The 18,184-nt window shown below is 49.5% G+C and overlaps 1 protein-coding gene across 4 annotated transcripts in view; it reads left to right on the top strand.

The window, feature by feature from the left end:
- tsnax (translin-associated factor X) overlaps window positions 1-18,184 on the top strand; it is a 171,472-nt gene that overhangs the window by 48,328 nt on the left and 104,960 nt on the right. The window contains exon 1 of one of the 4 annotated variants that reach the window (XM_038800527.1): window positions 12,324-12,584. The exons of 1 other annotated variant lie outside the window; for it this stretch is intronic. Coding sequence is in view for 2 of the 3 variants with exons in the window: in XM_038800524.1 (XP_038656452.1) it covers window positions 12,966-13,092 (127 nt within the window). In the remaining variant the exon portion in view is untranslated. Of the gene's footprint in view, window positions 1-12,323; window positions 12,585-12,950; window positions 13,093-18,184 lie in introns of those variants that run through there. 2 more of the 4 variants (XM_038800525.1, XM_038800524.1) reach the window with 2 other exon arrangements.

Below are 18,184 nucleotides of genomic sequence, written 5' to 3'. Positions count from 1 at the left end.
TTGGGGGTGTTGATAACCACGCCTCTGCTGTTCCCGCCGGCACGGTACTCCACCAGCCCTGTGGTGGTGTCAGTCCTGATAGTCTGGGGGCAATGGAGGAAACATGTGGGAGCGGAGGGAGCATCGGTCTGGTCTCCAATCTGCAATAACCACCGGTTTGCCCCGGGAAGGATGGACAGGGGGTTTCGGAGATGGCAGGAGGCAGGAATTGAGAGGATGGGGGATATGTTTATAGAAGGGAGCTTTCCTAGCTTGAGGGAGCTAGAGGAGAAATTTGGATTAGCGAGGGGAAACAAATTTAGGTACCTGCAGGTGCGGGACTTCCTACGTAGACAGGTCTCAACTTTCCTGCTCCCACCACCAAGGGAGATTCAGGATTGGCGAGTTTCCAGGGTGTGGGTGGGAGAAGGGAAAGTCTCTGACATCTTTAAGGAACTCATGGGGTCAGAGGACACGCAGACTGAGGAGCTGAAGTGCAAGTGGGAGGAGGTGTTAGGAGGAGTGATAGAGGATGGTCTCTGGGTGGAGGAATTGAATAGAGTCAACGCGTCCACAACTTGCGTCAGGCTCAGTCTGTTACAGTTCAAGGTCTTTCACCGGGCTCACATGACAGTGGCCTGGATGAGCAGGTTCTTTGGTGTAGAAGATAGGTGCGCAAGGTGTGCGGGGGTGTCAGCGAATCATGTCCACATGATTTGGTTCTGCCCCAAGCTCAGGGGTTTGCAGACGTCATGCCCATGGTGTTAAAAAGAAGGGTGGCACCGAGTCCGGAGGTGGCGATTTTCAGGGTGTCGGAAGATTCAGGAATCCAGGAAGAGAAAGAGGCAGACATTCAGGCCTTTGCTTCCCTGGTAGCCCAGAGACGGCTATTATTAGCTCAGAGGGACTAAAGCCCCCGAAGTCGGAGACCTGGCTATCTGACATGGCTAGCTTTCTCTGTTTGGAGAAAATCAAGTTCGCCTTGAGAGGGTCACTGATAGGGTTTGCCCAGAGGTGGCAACCGTTCGTCGACTTCTTTGCAGAAAATTAAACGTCAGCAGAAGGGGGTGGGGGAAGGAGGGGGGGGGGGGGGGGGGGGGGGGGGGGAGGTTAGTTTAGATTAGGGGGTTAATAAAGGTGGGACCTGTAAGGGAGTGAGCAGGCTTTTGCACTATGTTTTTAAGACTTATGTATATTGTTTATTTTGTTCTTGTAAAACCAAAAAAAACCTCAATAAAATGTTTATTAAAAAAATAAAATGGTGCTCTCCAAGATGGTGATGTTGATGGCAGCTATTCTCATCTCTTCTCTGGCATTCAGTTTTTGCAATCCTCTCTTGTTCAATACTGATGCCTGGAACATAGTGCTCCATTTGTAAATATGTATCTTCGTTAGCATCAAAGCTCGGCAGTAGTTGATAACCTCTCCTTCCAAGGTGATTGGTACTTGATCAGATAAACATGCTTCTAATTGTTCAAAATGTTTTAGCACAGGTTTCATAGATTTAGGAGAGGGGAGAGGTCTCTGAGGGATGATTTTTTCGTGAGACATGAAGATCCTGGATGCAATTACTAATGGGAAGTGTCCCATGAATCCCTCCAAATAGATTTTAAGGCATCTGAAGGAGTCTGCTATATTTTACCTTTACTCCTCCAGTCTTTGTTTTCCCCTATAATCGCCAACCTTAAAATCCAAGCTTGGCATCACCTACCTACAAATTCATGCTATGCTGTTTTTCTTTTCTACATCTGGGGTGTCTCTCCCGACTTGGTTCACGACTCCGGGCCCAGTCCTTCTCCGTAGGCATGTCTGGCACCACAAGGCGGAACCCCTGGTGGACAAAGTACGCCTACTCCACGCCAACCCTCAGTATGCCTACGTGGAGTTCCCCGACGGCCGCCAGGACACAGGAACTTGTACTGGGCTCCACCCTTGGCTCCGCTCATGACTCCTCCCCCTAGTGCTGCTGTATAAATACCCTTGTCCAGAGTCAGCCTGAGTTCACTAAGAGTTCATCAACGGGTAACAGGCTGGCTCTGAAGTAAGTCGATTAAAGCCTAGATTCATATCGGAAAATCGTGTCTGGTGAATTGATGGTTCCATCAATTTAATCGACTTAAGAACAGTAAAGATCGATTATGAAATCGGCCCTCAAGCCTGGACGCCTGGAACTCGACCCGCAGGATGCAGAGGCTAAAGAAATCTTCTCCCACTGGCTGCGGTGCTTCAAGGCCATGCTAAATCACCCCCACAGCACAAAGATGTGCAGGTTAGGTGGATTGGCTATGCTAAATTGCCCCTAGTGTCCAAAAAGGTTAAGTGGGGGTTACTGGGTTAAGGGAATAGGGTAAATATGTGGGCTTGAGTAGGGTGTTCTTTGTAAGGGCTGGTGCAGACTCGATGGGCCGAATGGCCTCCTTCTGCACTGATAACTCTAAGATCTATGAACCGTGTTTGATCCATTTCCTGCCCTTCTGCCCTCATCTTTCCCGAACCACGGTAGTGTTCCCCTTGACCGTAAAGTGCCGCCCATACTATCTTCCACGTGAGTTCACTTCAGCCATTATCACAGCGGTCTACATCCCACCCCAGGCAGAAGTGAGGAAGGCGCTGGATGAACTGTACACAGTCATAAACAACTATGAAACAGAACACCCGGAGGCCTTGTTCATTGTGGCCGGAGACTTCAACAAAGCCAACCTCAAGAGTGTACTGCCAAAATTCCACCAGCACATCTCCTGTCCCACCAGGGGCGACAGCACTCTTGACCATTTCTACTCAAAAATCAAGGGCTCCTACCGTTCCTTCCCCCACCGCACTTTGGGAAATCAGACCATAAGACTGTGCTCCTTCTCCCGGCTTACAAGCAGAAACTCAAGCGGGAGAATCCAGCTAAGAAGGTTGTGCAGTGCTGGTCCAAGGAAACAGAAGAGCTCTTACGTGACTGCTTAGAGACAGTGGATTGGTCCATATTTAAGAACTCAGCAATTAACTTAAATGAGTATGCCACCACCGTCACAGACTTCATCAGCAAATGTGTGGACGACTGCGTGCCAAAGAAAGCAGTATGTACGTTCCCCAACCGGAAACCATGGCTCAACCGCGAGATTGACTCCCTACTGAAGGACAGATCTGAGGCGTTCAAGGCAGACGACCCTGTCCTATACAAGAAATCCAGGTACGACCTCCGCAAAGCCATCCGAGATGCCAAGAGAGAATATCAAACTAAGCTAGAGTCACAGACAGACTCTCGGCGGTTGTGGCAAGGACTAAACAACATAACGGGCTACAAAGCGAAGCCGAGCAGTATCTCTGGCAGCAGCGCACCCCTCCCCGATGAACTTAATGCATTCTGTGCTCGGTTTGAGCAGGTAACCAACAATCCGCTGTCGAGTGCCCCAGCAGCCCATAATTCACCCATACCCACCGTCACAGTTTCCAAAGTCAGATCGGCCTTCCTGAAAGTGAACCCACGGAAGGTGATGGGCCCGGACGGGATCCCTGGTCGTGCACTCAGAGCCTGCGCACACCAGCTGGCAGAGGTATTCACAGACATCTTTACCTATCCCTACTCCACTCCGAGGGTTCCCACCTGCTTCAAGAAGACCACCATCATACCGGTACCAAAGAAGAACCAGGCAACATGCCTCAATGACTACCGCCGGTGGCCCTGACGTCAGTTGTAATGAAGTGCTTCGAGAGGCTGATCATGAAGCGCATCACCTCCATACTCCCGGAACGCCTTGTCCCCACTTCCACTTCGCATACCGTCGCAACCGGTTCCACATCAGATGCCATTTCCCTGGCCCATACACTCATCCCAAGAGCATCTCGGAAACAAGGACCTCCTACATCAGACTCCTATTGATTATTATTTATTTAAAATAATTTCTATTGAAAAATTTTGAATTTATACAACATAAACGCACCATAGTAAATACCAAAATAACAATATATTAACAATCAAAACATTCGCCCCACCTCCATGCACAACACCGCATTTTAAACAACAACGCAAATTAACACAATATAAAGTTACAGAATAGACACTAAATAAGGAACAGCCCCCCCCCCCCCCCCCCCCCCCCCCCCCCCCCGGGTTGCTGCTGCTATTGACCAAGTTACCTATCTTTGAGCCAGGAAGTCCAGAAAAGGCTGCCATCATTTATAGAACCCTTGTATTGATCCTCTCAGGGCAAATTTGACCCTTTCCAATTTTATAAATCCCGCCATTTCACTGATCCAGGTCTCCACGCTTGGGGGCCTTGCATCCTTCCACTGTAGCAGAATCCTTCGTCGGGCTACTAGGGACGCAAAGGCCAGGACACCGGCCTCTTTCGCCTCCTGCACTCCCGGCTCTACCGCAACTCCAAAAATCGCGAGTCCCCACCCTGGTTTGACCCTGGATCCAACCACCCTCGACACCGTCCCCGCCGCCCCCTTCCAGAATTCTTCCAGTGCTGGGCATGCCCAGAACATATGGGCATGGTTCGCTGGACTCCCCGAATATCTGGTGCACCTGTCCTCACCCCCAAAGAACCTACTCATCCTAGTCCCGGACATGTGGGCTCGATGCAGCACCTTGAATTGGATGAGACTAAGCCTTGCACATGAGGAGGAAGAGTTGACTATCTCCAAGGCATCCGCCCAAGTCCCGTCCTCTATCTGCTCCCCAAGTTCCTCCTTCCATTTAGCCTTCAGCTCCTCCACTGACGACTCCTCCACCTCCTGCATTACCTTATAGATGTCAGACACCTTCCCCTCTCCGACCCACATCCCCGAAAGCACTCTGTCCATCGTCCTCCGCGACGGCAGCAGAGGGAATCCCTCTACCTGTCGCCTAGCAAACGCCTTTACCTGCAAGTATCTGAACATGTTCCCTTGGGGAAGGCCAAATTTATCTTCCAGTTCCCCCAGGCCCGCAAACCTCCCGCCAATAAACAGGTTCCTCAATTTTCTGATGCCCGCCCTTTGCCACCCCCTAAATCCCCCATCCTTGTTCCCCGGGATGAACCGATGGTTGCCACCCAGTGGAGCCTCCATCAAGCCCCCTGTTTCCCCCCGATGCCGTCTCCACTGTCCCCAGATTCATAGGGTCGCCGCCACCACGGGGCTCGTGGTAAACCTCTTAGGGGAGAGCGGCAACGGTGCCGTTACCATGGCACCCAGGCTTGTACCTCTACATGACGCCATCTCTATTCTTTTCCACGCCGCCCCTCCCCCCTCCATCACCCATTTACGCACCATTGACACATTGGCTACCCAATAGTACCCCAGAAGGTTGGGCAGCGCCAGCCCGCCTCTACCCCTCCCTCACTCCAGGAACACCCTCTTCACTCTCGGAGTCCCATGTGCCCACACAAAGCTCAAAATACTGCTAGTCTCTCTCCTAAAGAAGGCCCTGGGGATAAAGATGGGCAGGCACTGAAAGAGGAACAAGAACCTCGGAAGCACCGTCATTTTGATGGACTGTACCCTCCCCGCCAACGATAATGGCAGCATGTCCCACCTCTTGAACTCCTCCTCCATCTGATCTACAAGTCTGGTGAAGTTATGCATGTGAAGAGTCCCCCAGTCCCTGGCCACCTGCACCCACAGGTACCTAAAGCTCTCCCCTGCCCGCCTAAGCGGGAGCCTACCAATTCCTTCCTCCTGGTCTCCAGGGTGCACCACAAACACCTTGCTCTTGCCTAAATTTAATTTATAACCTGAAAAGGTCCCAAACTCAGCTAGCAACTCCATCACTCCCGGCATCCCTCCCACCGGGTCCGCCACATACAGTAACAGGTCATACAAGGACACCCTATGTTCCTCTCCACCTCGCACCAAGCCTCTCCACCTCTCTGAATCCCTCAATGCCATCGCCAGCGGCTCGATTGCCAGTGCAAACAACAAGGGGGACAGGGGGCAACCCTGCCTGGTCCCTCGGTAAAGCCGGAATTACTCCGACCTCCTCCTATTCGTGGCCACACACGCCATTGGGGCCTCGTATAGCAGACTTACCCATCTAATGAACCCTTCACCAAATCCAAACCTCCCCAACACCTCCCATAAGTACACCCACTCCACTCTATCGAAGGCCTTCTCCGCATCCAGTGCCACCACTATCTCTGCCTCCCCCTCAATCGCCGGCATCATGATGACATTCAACAATCTCTGCACATTCGTGTTCAGCTGCCTTCCCTTCACGAAACCTGTCTGGTCCTCATGCACAACCCCTGGCACACAGTCCTCTATCCTGGTGGCCAGGATTTTTGCCAGGACCTTAGCATACATGTTGAAGAGAGATATGGGCCTGTATGAACCACACTGCTGGGGGTCCTTGTCCCTCTTTAAAATTAACGAGATCAGCGCCCGCGACATCATCGGGGGCAAAGTCCCCCCTTCCCACGCTTCATTGAATGTCCGCAGCAGCAAGGGGTCCACTAGGTCCACAAACGTTTTATAAAATTCCAACGGGAACCCATCCGGCCCCGGTGCCTTCCCTGACTGCATCTTCCCGATCCCCTTAACTAGCTCCTCCAGCTCAATCGGCGCACCCAACCCCTCCACCTTCTCCTCCTGCACCTTCGGGAAAGAAAGCCCGTCAAGGAACCTCTCCATTCCCCTCCTCTCCCCCATTGGCTCCGACCGGTACAGTTCCCCGTAAAAGTCCTTGAAGACCTCATTCACCTCTACCCCGTTCCGCACCACATTCCCACTCTTGTCTCTCACTCCAGCAATTTCCTTAGCCGCATCCCGCTTGCGGAGCTGATGAGCCAGCATCCTACTCGCCTTTTCACCATGTTCGTACACTGCCCCTTGTGCCTTCCTCCACTGTGCCTCCGCCTTTCTAGTGGTCAGCAAATCAAATTCAGCCTGCAGGCTGCGCCTCTCCCCCAACAGTCCCTCCTCTGGTGCCTCTGCATACCTCCTGTCCACCTCCAGCATATTTCCCACCAGTCTATCCCTCTCACTCCTCTCGCTCCTCTCCCTGTGTGCCTGGATGGACATCAGCTCCCCACGAATCACTGCCTTCAGGGCTTCCCAGACCATCCCCACCTGATCCTCCCCCGTATAATTCACCTCGAGGTACCCCTCAATACTTGCCCGGACCCTCCTACACACCTCCTCCTCCGCCAACAACCCCACATCCAACCGCCACAACGGACGTTGGTCCCACACCTCCCCCATCTCCAACTCTATCCAATGCGGAGCGTGGTCGGAGATTACGATGGCCGATTACTCGGCCTCCTCCACTCTCGGAATCAGTCCCCTACTCACCACGAAGAAATCTATCCGAGAGTAGACCCTATGTACGTGGGAGAAGAAAGAGTACTCGCGTGCCCTCAGCCTCACAAACCTCCATGGATCCACCCCACCCATCTGATCCATAAACCCTCTCAGTAGCTTGGCCACCGCCGGCCTCCTACCCGTCCTAGAGCTGGACCGATCCAGTGAAGGATCCAACACCGTATTAAAGTCCCCCCCATGATCAGACCTCCCGCCTCCAGATCCGGGACCCGTCCCAACATACACCTCATAAAGCCCGCATCGTCCCAATTTGGGGCATACACACTAGCCAGTACCACCTTCTCTCCTTGTAGTCTGCCCCTAACCATAACATACCTAACCCCCTTATCCGCCACTACCTCCGATGCCTCAAACAACACATTTTTCCCCACCAGAATCGCCACTCCCCGGTTCTTCACATCCAACCCAGAGTGGAAAACCTGCCCCACCCATCCCTTCCTCAGGCGGACCTGGTCCGCCACCTTCAGGTGGGTCTCCTGAAGCATTGCCACATCTGCCTTTAGCCCCTTCAGGTGAGCCAGTACCCTCGACCGCTTCACCGGCCCATTCAACCCTCTCGCATTCCAGGTGACCAACCGGATCAGAGGGCGTCCCGCCCCCCTCCCCCGTTGACTAGCCATAGCCCGTCGACTGCCCACCCCAGGCCAGCACCCCCTGCCCGACCCAGTCCCCACAGCGAGAACACCTCTCCTCTGTTCCCCCAGCCCCCACCAGCTCCTTCCTGACCCTACCAGCAGCAACCCAGTATTCCCTTTCCCCCCAGGCTAGGAACCCTCCCAGCCTCGAACCGTCCTCCATTGTACTTCCGTGGGTCAGTTAACTTCTGCTGACCCCGGAAACTCCCGCCAATAACCCGACCCCTCCCAAAGTGGGATCATCCCCCAATCTATCCCTCCTCCAGGCACCGCTCCAGCGCGGGGAAGAACCAGTTAAGGCCCCGCCTCCCCCATCACCGTCTCCGCCCCCCAGCCCCGCAGCGCGGGAAACCAGAGGAAAGCCCGCGCTTTTGCACTGCCCCACCACACCCTTCTGACGCAGCTCCCAAATAACAGCCCCACTCCATACCCCCAACCCGACATAGAATACAACAAACCCCCCCGACCCTCCCCGCAAGATACACAACTCAACCAATGCCCCACAGCAGAAAAAAACATAGCAGAACAACACCCCCATAAATAACCATATCAAAATTGCAAAAGTACAAAAAAAAGGAACATAGCAACAGAAGAATCCAGCGCTAAGATATTACAACCGACCCCGCAACCCCAAACCCCTAGTTCAAGTCCAGTTTCTCCGTCCGCACGAAGGCCCACGCCTCCTCCGGGGAATCGAAATAATAATGCCGGTCCGAGTAAGTTACCCACAGGCGCGCGGGCTGCAACATTCCGAACTTTATCTTTTGCCTGTAAAGCACCTCCTTCGTCCGATTAAATCCAGACCGCCGCTTAGCCACCTCCGCACTCCAATCCCGGTAGATCCGTACTACCCCATTCTCCCACTTGCTGCTCTTCACCTTCTTGGCCCAGCGTAGCACACACTCCCGATCACTGAACCGGTGGAACCTCACCAGCACCGCACGCGGGGGTTCATTGTCCTTAGGCCTCCTGGCCAGTACTCTGTGTGCTCCCTCCAGCTCCAAGGGCAGATGGAAAGACCCGGCCCCCACTAGCGAGTTCAGCATTATAGCCACATAGGTTGTCAGGTCCGACCCCTCCAGCCCCTCCGCAAGGCCCAAGATCCGCAGGTTTTTCCTCCTCATGCGGTGATCAAGCTCCTCGAAGCGTTCCTGCCACTTCTTGTGGAGTGCCTCGTGCCCCTCCACCTTACTCACGAGGACCACGGCCTCCTCCTCTCGTTCAGTGGCCTGCGTCTGCAACTCCTTGATGGCAGCACCCTAGGTGGTCTGAATCTCCGACAGCCTTCTGTTTGTTTCCTGCAGAGAGCTCAGTAGCTCAGCCTTGAAGTCTGTGAAGCAGCGCAGGAGAGCAGCTAGTTGCTCCTGGGCCCACTGTTTCCACTCCTCTGGAGCTCTGCCGGCGGCCATCTTAGATCCCTTCCCCTGTTTTTTCTGGGGAGCTGCTGCTGCTTTTTCCCCCTTTCCACTCCGAGTTCGAGTCATGGACTGCGGGGAAAATCGTTCAGCACACCTTCCCCCACCGGGAGACGTCGAAAAATTTCCGTTTTGGGGTCTAAAAAGAGCCGAAAAGTCCGTTTAAAATAGGAGCTCCCAAATGTGTGGCTTCCTACTTCATCACAACCACCGGAAGTCAGACTACAGCTACAGGGGCAGCAGGGTAGCATGGTGGTTAGCATAAATGCTTCACAGCTCCAGGGTCCCAGGTTCGATTCCCGGCTGGGTCACTGTCTGTGTGGAGTCTGCACGTCCTCCCCCTGTGTGCGTGGGTTTCCTCCGGGTGCTCCGGTTTCCTCCCACAGTCCAAAAGATGTGCGGGTTAGGTGGATTGGCCATGCTAAATTGCCCGTAGTGTCCTAATAAAAGTAAGGTTAAGGGGCGGGGTTGTTGGGTTACGGGTATAGGGTGGATACGTGGGTTTGAGTAGGGTGATCATGGCTCGGCACAACATTGAGGGCCGAAGGGCCTGTTCTGTGCTGTACTGTTCTATGTTCTATGTTCTACGCTCCGCCTTCAACACCATAATCCCAGCTAAGCTCATATCAAAGCTCCAAAACCTAGGACTTGGCTCTCCACTCTGCAACTGGATCCTTGACTTTCTGACCAACAGACCACAGTCAGTAAGAATCAACACCAACACCTCCTCCACAATAGTCCTCAATACCGCTGCCCAGCAAGGCTGCGTACTAAGTCCCCTACTCTACTCCCTGTACACACACGACTGCGTGGCAAAACTTGGTTCCAACTCCATCTACAAGTTTGCTGACGATACGACCATAGTGGGCCGGATCTCGAATAACGACGAGTCCGAATACAGGAGGGAGATAGAGAACCTAGTGGAGTGGTGTAACGACAACAATCTCTCCCTCAATGCCAGCAAAACTAAAGAGCTGGTCATTGACTTCAGGAAGCAAAGTACTGTACACACCCCTGTCAGTATCAACGGAGCCGAGGTGGAGATGGTTAGCAGTTTCAAATTCCTAGGGATGCACATCACCAAAAATCTATCCTGGTCCACTCACGTCGACGCTATCACCAAGAAAGCACAACGGCGCCTATACTTCCTCAGGAAACTGAGGAAATTCGGCATGTCCACATTAATCCTTACCAACTTTTACAGATGCACTATGAGAAAGCATCCTATTGGGCTGCATCACAGCCTGGTATGGCAACTGCTCGGCCCAGGACCGCAAGGAACTTCAGAGAGTCGTGAACACCGCCCAGTCCATCACACAAACCTGCCTCCCATCCATTGACTCCATCTACACATCTCGCTGCCTGGGGAAAGCGGGCAGCATAATCAAGGATCCCTCCCACCCGGCTTACTCACTTTTCCAACTTCTTCCATCGGGCAGGAGATTCAGAAGTCTGAGAACACGCACAAACAGACTCAAAAACAGCTTCTTCCCCACTGTCACCAGACTCCTAAATGACCCTCTTATTTACTGACCTCATTAACACTACCCTGTATGCTTCAACCGGTGCCAATGCTTATGTAGTTACATTGTATATCTTGTGTTGCCCTATTATGTATTCCAATGTATTTTCTTGAATTTTGTTTAATTCCCTTTTCTAATGATCTGTTGAGCTGCTTGCAGAAAAATACTTTTCACTGTACCTCGGTACACATGTGAGAATAAACAAATCCAATCCAATCCAATCCAGTCCTCACTTTCCACCTGATCAGCCTCCGTATGCAAAAGAATATCCTTCGCCATTTCTACCAATTCCAGCATACTGCCACCATCAAATACAACTTCCCTTCCCCTGTCAGCATTCACAAGGGACTGTTTCCTCAACAGCACCCTACTCCATTTCTCTATCACCCCAATTCTTTCAATTTAATGTACTGCATTTGCTGATCCCAATGCGATTTGTGATCTCCTCTACACTGGGGATACCAAACATTGGCTGGGTGACCATCTGCTGTAACACCTATGCTTGATCCTCAAGCATAGTTTTTTCTGGTTTCTTGCCATTTCAATTCACCATCTTGCTCTCATATTTACCATTCTGTCCTGGGCCTGCTTGAGTGTTCCAGTGAAGAGCAAAGCAAGCTGAAGGAGCTTGAGTAGGGAGCATGAACGAAGCATCTCATTTTCCAATTAGGTACTTTACAGCCTTCTGGACTCAACACTGAGTTCAACGACTTAAAATCATAAATCTGTCCACCAATTTGAATCTCCCCCCCACCCTCACAAAGTGTCAGTCTATATCTTGTTCTCATTTTTTTGTTGCTTTCAGACAAGCTGATCATTGTTCTGCTCTTAACACCTATTCTGGACCAATGCTTTGTTTCATTACTATTACTATTGCCACTCACTTTACCTTTTGTTCAATGACACCTTTGGAATTTAATCTCCTTCAGTCTCTAAAAATATCCCTGACCTTCCTTTTGTTCCACGTGATCCCTTCTTCAACAGCATAAAAAACTCACCACCATCTTCTCCACAGCAATTCGGGAGAGGAAATAAATGCTGGTTTAACCAACGATACCCACATCCCATGAACGAATAATCAAACCCAATACATTTTTATCTCTCCAGTTCTGAAGACGAATCATATTGGACTAGAAACGTTAATTCTGTTTCTCTCTTTACAGATGTTTGGAAAATTGCTGAATGTTTCAAGCACCTTTGTTTTATTTCAAATATCCAGAAATGTGCTTTTATTTTCGGGCGGGTGAAGGCTTGTGTGACCTGTTTCTGTGCTGTAACTCCGAAGTGAGCCTATGCTATTAGTTATATGGCCCATGGTTATCAATAGGGAATCAACCACCAGCATGTGGCGACTTGAGGTCAATGAACTACATTTCCTAGTGTGCACTGTCGCTATTGCGCCTGCGCAGATTTGCTGCTGTTTCACCAGGTTCCTGAATTAGGCTGTCGGTAAAGGGCTGTTTGGCGGTGCTTGTGTGAAACGATCGAACTGGACATTGGTTTTATTAAGTTACTTATTTTGTAGTTCTCCATTAGAAATCTAATTTTTGTATATTAAAAAAAAAGTCCAGCTGTATTGTGAACGTGGTTCAGGATAGTGGGCAGATACCTACACGCTGGGCTTTGTGGTGCAGGAACCGGAGGCGGGTTGAGGATCCCTGGACTGGCCGCCAGAACGGAGTGAAATCAGATCAGCAAGACAGTGTGACTGACTGGGGCGGCCGAGATGAATAAAGAAGGTAGTTAAGCTGAGATTTCTGGGCCTGTTGCTCAAAGAGATCCTCTCAACAGCAACTGTCATTTATACAGCAATTTAAGTAAAACGAAACGTCTGAAGGTGCTCCACAGGAGTGATATCAGACAAACAAAGCCACATAGGGAGGTATCGGAGCAGGTGGCCAAAGGACTAGGTCTTAAGGAATATCTTAAACGAGAGGAAGAGCGATATAGAGGCAAATATCAAAATCAGGGATGCTCAAGAGGCTAGTGTTTGGGGAATGCAGAAATCTCGAGGGTTGTAGGAGATTATAGATGGGGATGGAGGCGAGTCCATGGAGGAATTTGAAAACAAGATTAATTTTTTAAAATTGAGTTACTAGACTAGAAGCCATTGTAGACCAATGAGCATAGGGGTCAAAGGTGAATGGGACTTGGTGCGAATTGCAGCTCGGAAAGCAGAAATTTGCAAGACCAAGTTTATGGAGACTAGAATATGGGAGTCTAGCCATCAGTCTAAAGATAACAACGGTATGCATGAGGATTTCAGCAGCAGATGAGTTGGAATGGAGTTTGTGGTGGAGACTGAAGATAATGGCTACAATCTTCCCAGTATTTAATTGGAGGAAATTTCTATTCACCCAGTCCCGGATGTTGAATAAACAAACTGTGGAAGGAATGAGAGAGGTGGTGGTGAGTTAGATATCGATGATTAGCATAGATGTGGAACCTGATGCAGTTTTTTTCAGATGATGTTGCCAATCAGAAATAGGAAGGAGTAAGATAGATCCTTAGGGGGCAATGGAGGAGATCTTGTGGCTCCTTGGGTAGTGTCCCTGCCTTTGAGCCAAAAGCTTTGGGCTCAAATGTTATTCGAGGACTTACTGGGCACAGAGAGAATGGTCATGACGTGGTCCAAAAGGTTGATAATTTGGCTGCTAATCCTTTTAACATTACTATTCCCCCCCCCCAACTAATACCCAAAGAGAAAAATGGTGTGTGAGAAGATACAAAACAAGCCAGAGGAATGATGTGGTATTGGGAAGAGAAGTAATTGCAAGGTGACCCTTTGGGATGATCGATATCCAAGAATGGAACCAGGCTGTTCCACCCAGTTAGATGATGGGTGAGAACCATTGGGGGAGGAAGATGTCATCCATGTAAAAGGCTGTGGACAGCTAGGAGAAAAGAAGGATAAAATGTCATATGTGACCTTGATAAGAGCCATTTTGGTACTGTTGCAGTGGCTGAAACCTAATTGCAAGCTTCAAACGTAGCGATTTGTGAAAGATGGACATATAGAACATAGAACAGTACAGCACAGAACAGGCCCTTCGGCCCTCGATGTTGTGCCGAGCAATGATCACCCTACTCAAACCCACATATCCACCCCATACCCGTAACCCAACAACCCCCACTCCCTTAACCTTACTTTTTAGGTGGTTTGGAAAGCATTGAAACCATTGTTGATTGTTGCAAAATCTCACCTGGTTGACTAATGTCCGTTAGGGAGGGAAATCCTCTTTCCTACCTGGTCTGGTCAGGTGTGACTCTCGATCCACAGGAATGTAGTTGTCTCTCAAATACCCTCTGAAATGAAGGACAGTTGAGGATGGGCAATACAGCTGTCCCAGTCAGCGATGCCCACATCACTTAAATGAATTAAAATAAAGAAGCTGGCAGCAGAGAAAGATGCAAGTTCAGATCTCGGGTAGGGTGGAATCTGAGAGGGCGTTTGACCTGGGGCCTTAAGGAAAGGAGGATGAGAGTGATATCAAGAAGAGATCAGTGATGGTCTCATCTGTGATTTACATGATGGGTGTAGCGAGGCCATGAGATGGCAAGATCAAGGGAGTAGCCATAATTTTCTTTTATAAACTTAGAGTAATCAATTCATTTGTTCCAACTATGGGGCAATTTAACATGGCTAATCCACCTAGCCTGCACATCTTTAGGTTGTAGGGGTGAAACCCACACAAGCATAGGGAGACGAGCCAAGTTCGAACCTCGGACCTCGGTGGCGTGACGCAGCAGTGCTAACCACTGCGCCACTGTGCTGCCTTGGGAACAGCCATGAATAAGGGTTTTCATAACATTTTAAGCCTACTCCGCTATTCAGTACGATCATCACTTATCTATCCGAACCACACATCTTTTAATTTCCTTAATCACAAATCTATCATCTCAGTTTTGAATATACTCAACAATAAAGTGTCACAATCGCCTGGGGTAGACAATTCCAAAGATTCGCAGCTCTGAGAGAAGAAATTTTTCCTCATCTCAGTCTTAAATGATTGACTGTTTATCCACATGTTCTGGATTCCCCAGCCAGAGGAAACATCCTCTCTATGTCTACCCCTTCAAGCCCATTCAAAATCTTTCATGCTTCAATGAGTTCATCTCATTCTTCTAAACTCCAGAGAGTGAAGACGCAATCTACTCGGCCTCTTTTCACCATAGGACAGCTCTTTCATGCCTGGAACAGATCTAATGAGCTTTTGTTGTACCATTGCCAAGGGAAGTATATTTTTTGTTAGCTATGGAGACCAAAATTGCTCACAGTACTGGGGTGTGTTCAAAACCCTATACAACTATAGCAAGACTTTTTTTCTTGTACTCCAATTCTCTCGCGTTAAAGGACAGCATACCATTTGCCGTTCAAGTTTCCTGCTTTACTCGCATTCTAACTTTGTGTTTCTTGTCTCTGAATGCCATTTCATGCCTTTTAAAATCATTCGGTTTTTGTGTTCTTATGACCAAGTTGAATAGCCTCACACTCCCCACGTTATGCTCCTGCCGTTAACAAGTCTGTGGGCAAAATTCTCCTATTTTGAGACTAAGTGGTGGGGCGGGTGCAGGACTGTGGAATGGGGGCCGGTGGGAAAAAAAACAAATCTTCTGGCCCCACCTCATAATTATGCATCTGGGCATTTCACCCCAAATTAGTGGGCAGCCCTGGATGGCATTGTCTGCCATCATGTCCGGGTGCCATATTGAAAAGGCGTCCAACATTACTGACCCACTACTGAAGAAAGAACTGGATCTCCTGAAACTGTCCGGGAGCACTCAGAGACCGGAAGATGGACCTCCTGAGGATGAAGATGAATCTCCAGGAACAGTTTGAAACTGGAAGATGAATCCCTCTCCTCACCCCAGCCAGGGCATCTAATCTGAGAGGTCCACCTGTAGATGCATCCCTGACCCACTGCTGTGGTGTACCAGGGTTGGGGTTGGCCTCCATCCTGAACTCTAGAGACAGCGCTGGGCATTGTTCAGATGAGTCCTGACATCTGCACACTACGTTATTTTGAAAGTGTTTCATGCCGGGGTGTATTCCCACTGGCACCATGGAGAATCTGCTGGGAGGTGGTGTTGGACCTTCATCTGCATCACATTAACGTGACACAAATGAGGTTCACGCTGGCCTCTGGTGGCTGAAGATCTCGCTGTAAATTCACACCAGTGAGAAACCAATTTCTGGGCCTTTCGCCATGCCCACCATCGAACATGCTGACAGGGACTTGGAATAATTCTGCCCCATATCTCTCTGTGAGTTTCTTACAGCATACATTGCCACCTTACAGACTGAAATTTGTAGTGTCATCAAATTCTGATACCTTACACGCAGTCTCTTTGTCTGAGTCATCAGTGTAGACCAGTGCAGGGCAGGTGTAATTGTCCATGCTAAATTGCTCCTTGGAAAAAAAGAATTGTGTGCTCTAAATTTATTTTTAAAAAAATAATGTAGATATGTTTATCAAACTTTTTTTCCCAGGACCCACTTTTGCCAAATGCAGACAGCCTTATTTCGTTCTCCTTTAAAAGCTGGTGGTGGCTACTAGGCGCTTCTCCTACGATTGGGATCACTGCGGGAATGTCATGACTGATTGCTCTGTGACCCTCCCAATACCCGCATGTGGGTCACTATTCACACTTTGAAAAACCCTGATATAAATTGCAAATAGCTGAGGCCCCAGCATTGATCCTTGCAACACCCCATTAGTTAGAGCTTACCAACTTGAAAATGCCCTGTTGTTCCCTGCTGTCTGCTTCTTGTCTGGTAACCAATCCTCCATCTATGCCAATATGATTACCCAACGAGATCTTTGCTTGCATATTAACCTTTTGTTTGGCATCTTCTTAAATGCCTTTTGGAAATTTTGTACTGTATCTTCTGCTTATCCCCTTTTTCTTCTTCATGAGTTTCATCCTCAAAAAAACTCTTGAATAAATTTGTCAAACATGATTTCGCTTTCATAAAACCAAATTAACTTTGTCTGAACAGGGCAGCATGGCGGTGCAGTGGTTAGCACTGCTGCCTCGGGGCGACACAGTGGATTAGCCCTGCTGCCTCACGGCGCTGAGGTCCCAGGTTCGACTCTGGGTCACTGTGGAGTTTGCACATTCTCCCCGTGTTTGTGTGGGGCTTGCCCCCACAACCCAAAGATGTGCTGGCTAGGTGGATTGGCCATGCTAAATTGCCGCTTAATTGGAAAAAATGAATTGGGTACTCTAAATTTTAAATTAAAAAAAAAGCACTGCTGCCTCACGGCGCCGAGGACACGGCTTCGATCCCAGCCCCGGGTCACTGTCCATGTGGAGTTTGCACATTCTCCCCATGTCTGCATGGGTCTCACCCCCACAACCTAAAGATGTACAGGGTAGGGAGATTGGTCACACTAAGTTGTCCCTTAATTGAATATAAAATAATTGGGTATTCTAAATTTCAGAAAAAGAACTTTGTCTGATCATACTATGATTTTTTTGAGTGCATTGTTAGTGCTTCCATAGTAATAAGTTCCAGCGTTTTCCAACGGATTATGTCAGGTTAACTGGCCTTTTGGCTCCCTATTTTCTCTTCCTTCTTTCTTGAATAGTAGAATTACAATCCACTTGGACCATTCTAGAATTTAGGGAATTTTTGAAAATTACAACGGGTACATCCACTAACTCTGCAGCTACCAGTTTTTAAACCCTTGGATGCAGACCATCAAGTCGCTAGCTCGGTCCCAGCTGGAATATGGTTTGCAGTTCTGGTCACCACACTACAGGAAGGAAGTGGTAGCACTGGAGAGCGTGCAGATGAGATTCAATAGGATGTTGTCTGGGCTGGAGTGTTTAAGCTATCGAAAGAGACTGGATAGGCTGGGTTTGTTTTCCCTGGAGCAGAGGGAGCTGAGGGGGGACCTGATGGAGGTATACAAAATTATGAGGGACACGGGGTGGATAGGAAGGTACTTTTCCCTTTAGTGGAGGGTCAATAACCGGGGGCATAGATTTAAGGTAATGCACAGAAGGTTTAGAGGAGATGCGAGGAAAAACGTTTTCACCCAGAGGGTGCCTGGAATCTGGAACTCTGCCGAAGGGTGGCAGAGGCAGGAACCCTGCCTCTTGAAAGCACTTGAAATGCCATAGCAGACAATGCTATGGACAAAGTGCTGGAAAATGGGATCAGAATAGTTAGGTGCTTGCTGGCTGGCACAGACTTGATGGGCCGAAGGGCCTCTTTCCATGCTGTAAAATTCTGAGTCTAAGCCCTGGGTACGTTTAGCTTTAAGTCTGTTAAATTTCTCGAATAGTTTTTTTCTGTTGATGTTAAATACCTTGAGTTCCCCAACTTATC

Source organism: Scyliorhinus canicula, chromosome 6 (assembly GCF_902713615.1).
Source record: "Scyliorhinus canicula chromosome 6, sScyCan1.1, whole genome shotgun sequence".
NCBI classification, from domain to species: Eukaryota; Metazoa; Chordata; class Chondrichthyes; order Carcharhiniformes; family Scyliorhinidae; genus Scyliorhinus; species Scyliorhinus canicula.
The sequence above is the reverse complement of the archived record's forward strand: the minus strand, read 5'-3'. Positions and strand labels throughout refer to the sequence as shown.